Source organism: Anas acuta, chromosome 5, assembly GCF_963932015.1.
Source record: "Anas acuta chromosome 5, bAnaAcu1.1, whole genome shotgun sequence".
Classification (NCBI taxonomy): domain Eukaryota; kingdom Metazoa; phylum Chordata; class Aves; order Anseriformes; family Anatidae; genus Anas; species Anas acuta.
In genome coordinates, this window is record NC_088983.1 from 16,308,404 (window position 1) to 16,313,846 (window position 5,443).

The following is a 5,443-nucleotide window of genomic DNA, read 5'->3' on the forward strand; positions in this document are numbered from 1 at the left end:
TGTTTATAAACATTGAAAAGTTTTTATTTTATAGATAAATAAGATGATGATTTTTAGAGTTAAGAAACAACACAACTTAAAAGCTCTGACTCCAAAAGATACTAGAAGTCAGAGTTTATACTTTATTCTTACTCCAGCATATTAGGATGGCAGCTTCCTCCTTTTCATATTGCACTTAGAACTTAAAACCCTCTTGTATAGGCTACATTGTGTTTTCGGGTCCTAGCACCAATGCTGGCATTTGAAACCACAGCCTGGAAATATCTCCAAATGCAAACAGAAAGTTTAAGGTGTTGTAACTACCATGCTTGAACATAACAACACTGAAAATAGTGTTCTTTCCACAGCTGGAGAAAGCCGATAGGCTCCAGGATTCCCTTACAGTAGTCAGAAGCGGATTAGCATCTGTGATGATTCGGTACTGACAATCACGTACAATCAAAACGGTAACTGAGAAGTTTAGCTCATAACGTTTAGGGCCTGCTACTTTCCAAGTCCGTATTTTGCACTGTTTTCACATTCAGGTTACTTTCACATTGGCTCAAAAACTTAGTTATACTATGAAACAAAAAAGGAGAAAAGAAAGAACAGATTTGACATTATTCAAAATACATGATCCGGTAGTTAGGATTAAATGATATACCAAAATAGCACTGGAAAACGGGCTGAAACCAGGGTAAGAAATGTCAGTGGAATTTCAGAATGACTGAGGAAAAACTGTACTCACTGCAGGAAGGAGAATGTATCTCACTCAAATTTCTGGAAGAAACATAGTATCTGTCTTACAACAGGCTTAGAGCATCCCCCAACCTATTATCAGTTCACTTTCCCAAATTTGAAGTTTTGTTAATTCATCAGCGCTCACAGAGCATGTTTTTACATGTCTGGAGAGGAAATTTGAATGGCAGTAAACTCCAATCGCTTTTTATCAAAGCAGATTCCTATAGGTAGAAGAAGGCAACGCTTAAGAACCACATTTTGTGCATGCTACAGCCCAATGCCAGCACAAGCTGCTTTTGACATCATAGGGAAAAAGCGTAAAGCACCAGCCTCCGGGCCTGTGCCACCCCTCACTGCCTGCCTGCTACAGCGTGGTATTCTGGTCACTGGGGAAAAAAAAAAATAAAAATATGATGCCACAGACAAAAAGTACCTTTATCTCTTTAAAGATTTGCACATACTTTATTCTTTGCTTCCTGTATTTCCTAAATTTATTTTTTAAAAATTCCTTAAAAACCAGCACTGATGTAGATATGGATTACTTAAAAGAAAAAGCAAAGAATTGTGCTAAGTGCAACTTTTATAATCAAGTTTGATTTTTTGTCCTTTTACATTTATCACAAAAGAAGCATCTGTTCATTGATTTTACTCCAAGGGAAAACAAAAGAAGTCATTTTTTTTTTTTTTGCACAGGAGTAAAGTTATGGACCAGAAACTTATTTCCCCACAGAACGTTTCAGATGGAGTGTAGCAATTTTGCATCATTAAGGCAAAATGAGGAATATTTCCATCAAGTGTCACACAGGGCTCTCCCACTCAAGTCACTTGGATATACCCATACTTTAAAAAACTTTTGTAATTATTTTTTTTAAATAGAAAACAGTCACTGTTCATTGCTTAACAGTTTGAAAGAAAAGGCTCTTTGCAGCCTTCACTCAGAACTTCAGTCTCGTGATTAGATCAGGCGTATGCAATTGCTTCAAAACGGCTACGGAAACTAGAAATTAAGTGTCAATCAGCTGTAATCTACTGATCTGATTAGAGGCCTTCACAAATGTTTGATGACGATTGCAAATAACAGCCAAGCAGATAGGAATGATGCAATAGCCGACAGTTTTGGGGTCAGCTCTCGTACAGGAATAGAGGAACAAGAACATCTGTAAATATGGTATTAAAAAGATTATAGTCCACAGCCAAAAAGGCAAGGATAGCAGTCGTACTTTTAAGGAGTGCGTCCATGTGGTTCCTTCCTGTGGTTCCTTGGGATGTTGCTGAATGTGCTCCAGTGCTAGTTTGTTGTAAGTCTCATTGATTTCAAAGACATAATAAAAAGCTGCAGCACTTGCTAGCAAGTACAACCCCACACCAATCCATCCCATCCTCTGGCGGAAGTTCATCATTCTCCATGCTCTGCACCTGTAGCAAAACAAGAAGTACATTTTCAGTACAGTGTGGAGAAGGGGGATAGAGGTGATGCTTGATTTTTATATGGTAACTTTTATAACTTTCCCAACACACCAGTAAAAAAAAAAAAAAAAAAAAAAAAAAACGTGCACACATTTCTAAATAGCTGAGTTTAGCGCCTGCTAGGTAGTAAGTTCTGCCAGGCTAAAGTCAAGTACTGAGTTAACAGAACAGAAGTTGTGAATCGGCTAAGTTATTCATCCAACCTGCTACCAGTGATTCTAGCCACAGAGTGAGGCTATATGAGACTTTCCATAAATTCAGAATTTCTGTACAGCTCTTTTGTGTCTAAAACAAACATGCTGCTAGCCAGTTAGTAACTGGAGCATCACTACTCGTTTGCAGCGCACCAACATCCAGTTTAATTAAACTTTAGCTGAGTGCCCATCAAGGAACCCTATAAAAAAAAAGATGTTTTAAATTTACACATGAGAAGATACGTACTAAAGCTGTGTACTTGTACCCATTTGCGCGCGTGAGGATATGCGCTACAGGGTGTTACATGTAACGTACTGTATTTCTGCTCTACCTGGGGAAACAGTTGCACTACGCCTTCTGGAGGAAAGGAGGAGAACCTGGGTATTAGTAACCGACTCCTTGCAGAACAAACCAGACACCCATCAACTGATCCCCACACACACACACACACAAAAAAAAAAAAAAGCACAGTAATTGAAGCTACACACACACCCCACTGCGCTCAACCTTTAGCTGCTTTAAGATTGCTGGCTGTATGGGTCTAAGTGACTTGAAGCCTTCTTGAAATCAGCCACAAGCACACTAGCCAAACCACCTTCACTAATAGCAAAGTTGTTGCTTTCCCTCAAGATGATCCCTGGGCAGGGCAGGGCGAGCCACCGCTCCACTGCAGCTGCTCAGAGCTCTACCAGGCACAGTTACGCAGCCGTAGACCATCGGAGCCTTTCCTAAGAATTTTTGAGAGGATTAAAGTCAATTTTTGGAGAACTGTTCTAAATAAAATATATCACGAGCTACTTAGTGGTTCTAAATATACTAGACAGTGTGCACACAGAACTGTAACTATTTATTTATTATTTATGCACACAGAACTGTAACTATTAACAGAATTACGCAAGAGTTTAACACCACTGACACCAAAGCCATTGCATCTTTTTGGATTCCCCCTTCCCAAGGCCAAATTAATCTTTCTGGGCACCATTCCCCAAAGACTTTCTGGCTTTCCACGTCTGAAGGACGTCCTCAGCCCTGACCTGGCAGGATCTGGGGAAGCTGCTCTGGCCCTCGCGCTGCCTCGCTTCAGGTGGCTGCCACAGCCGAACGTGCAGGGAAACACCACAGAAATCTGTTAGTTTTGAGGCGTATTTGTTTAGCTTATACTTCTATGTAAGTTAACAGTATGCCAGCTTTGTAACACACTGAGTTAATACGTTTAGTTAGATGACACAGAAACACCTAAGAAGCTGTTTGGGTAAGTTTTTCCCCAGCGGATTTTTAAGCTCCAGAGTGCACATTTACCCCACAGCTGAGCCGTGAGGCGTTTTTTTCCCAGAAGTTAGACACATTTGAGAAGGCTGCCAGCACTTCACACTAAAATAAAATAAAATAAATAAATAAATAAAAGCTTCCCAGGGAACGCACCGAGTCAAAGCCCACACCCCGTTAAAATCGCAGCAAAGTGAAGCAGCGCACCGGGAGGGGATTCCTGCCGGTACCGGGGGGGCAGCGCCGGCCCCGGGGCACCCCGCGCGGGACGGGCCCGCTCTGCCCGCTCCCCACCTCCCCCTGGAGACGGCTTCTACCTCAGCTCCCCGCGCCCCCCGGGGGGCTCCCCCCGTGCCCTCACCTTCCTCCAGCGGAGAAGCAGGGAGCGGGAGGGCGGCGGCGGGCGGCCCGCTCCCCTCAGCCCGCGCCGCCGCACCGGGAGGCGGCGGCTCCCGCCCAGCCGCGCCGCCGCTGCCGGCCCGCTGCCATCGCCGCCCGGCCGGCCCGGAACCCCGCCGCTTCCGGCATCGGGACAACCACTGCCGGGGCGCGCCCGGCCGCATCCGAGGCGGGGCGAGGCGAGGAGAGGCGCGGCGCGGCGCGGCGGGGCGGGCGCTGGCCGGGCGGCGCGTTGGCCGGCCGCCATCTTGGCTCGGGCCCGCGCCCCACCGTGCCGGTGGGGGCCTCGCCCAAAATGGCGGCCGGGCCGCCGGTACCGCGCCGGGGGGGGTCGCAGGCCTCTGGTCTCACACAGGGGCTGCGCGGCGGGGGGGGAGCCCCGGCGGCAGAAAGTAGCAGAAGATGCTGGTGGGGGGCAGCGTGTTGTGGAACAGCCCCTCCGGTGACAACGTAGTGTGCAGCAGCAGGTGTTTATACATAAACGCCTACTGCTTGCACGTTGCTACTGAATTAAATTGTTAGGAAAAAAAAATCACAGGGAAAAACATAAGCCCGACAGTCTTCTAAATACCTTCTCCGTAGATAGTCAAGGCCCACATGGACGCCTACCTGGGCAGCCTGCTCTAAGGAACCTGCTTTGGCAGGGGGGTTGGACCCGATGATCCCTCGAGGTCCCTTCCAACCCCTACAATTCTGTGATTCTGTGATTAAATTGACCAAAAAATGTGTGTTGTCACTTCCATATGCTTCACCAGTTTGCATCCCCATCATGGTTGGAAAGTGTTTAGAATGTGTTTCAACATCTGAATTCAATAACTGGTTAACAGGTTTCCTGCGCTAGTTAAAACAATTCAGGAATTGCATAGCATTGCACGTAAAATGTAAACTTTTTTCTTAAATTTTTAATATACCACAGTCATAAATAAACTGCTGTTTCCTAATTCTACTTATGCTCCTTTCTGAACACTTCCTAATACTACTTATGCTTTTTTTTTTACGCATCTTACGCTTCTTTCTGAACTGCTCCACACACTGAATTTACTGTGACTGAAATGGATTTCAAATCCATTTCGTTTGTCAGCGCTTTGACTAATGCTCAGTTTGTGTTGGAAGTGTCTGGCTCGTTGGCAATCAGCATCAAATTCTGCTCTCTAGTTGGTGATCCAAATCATTAAAAAGGAAATATGGAGAGATGAGAAGATAAAAGTGATGTTATAGAGAAACAGTATGGCCACAATTCACACACACACAGCTGTAATTAAAAAGAAGAATAACAGAAAATTTTAAAAGGGGCATTGAATGCAAGATATTAAAGCAATGACTTATGGGGGGGAGGGAGGGGAGGGGTAAATATATACACCTAGTATTTTCTGCCATTTTTCTTGGGGGACATAGT

At 44.8% G+C, this 5,443-nt stretch overlaps 1 protein-coding gene across 1 annotated transcript; it reads right to left on the bottom strand.

Moving 5' to 3' along the window:
- On the bottom strand, nucleotides 1–4,204 carry LYSET (lysosomal enzyme trafficking factor). Its single transcript, XM_068682901.1, has 2 exons — nucleotides 4,010–4,204; nucleotides 1–2,136 (listed from the first exon to the last, which is right to left on the bottom strand). The coding sequence occupies exon 2, from the start codon at nucleotides 2,118–2,120 to the stop codon at nucleotides 1,725–1,727; it is 396 nt and encodes a 131-aa protein (XP_068539002.1). The 5' UTR covers nucleotides 2,121–2,136; nucleotides 4,010–4,204; the 3' UTR covers nucleotides 1–1,724.
- Between the last annotated feature and the right edge of the window lie 1,239 nt (nucleotides 4,205–5,443).

What these genes read in the sequence shown, in the direction of transcription:
- LYSET (XM_068682901.1), bottom strand. Translation starts at nt 2,120, where the DNA reads ATGATGAACTTCCGCCAGAGGATGGGATGGATTGGTGTGGGGTTGTAC.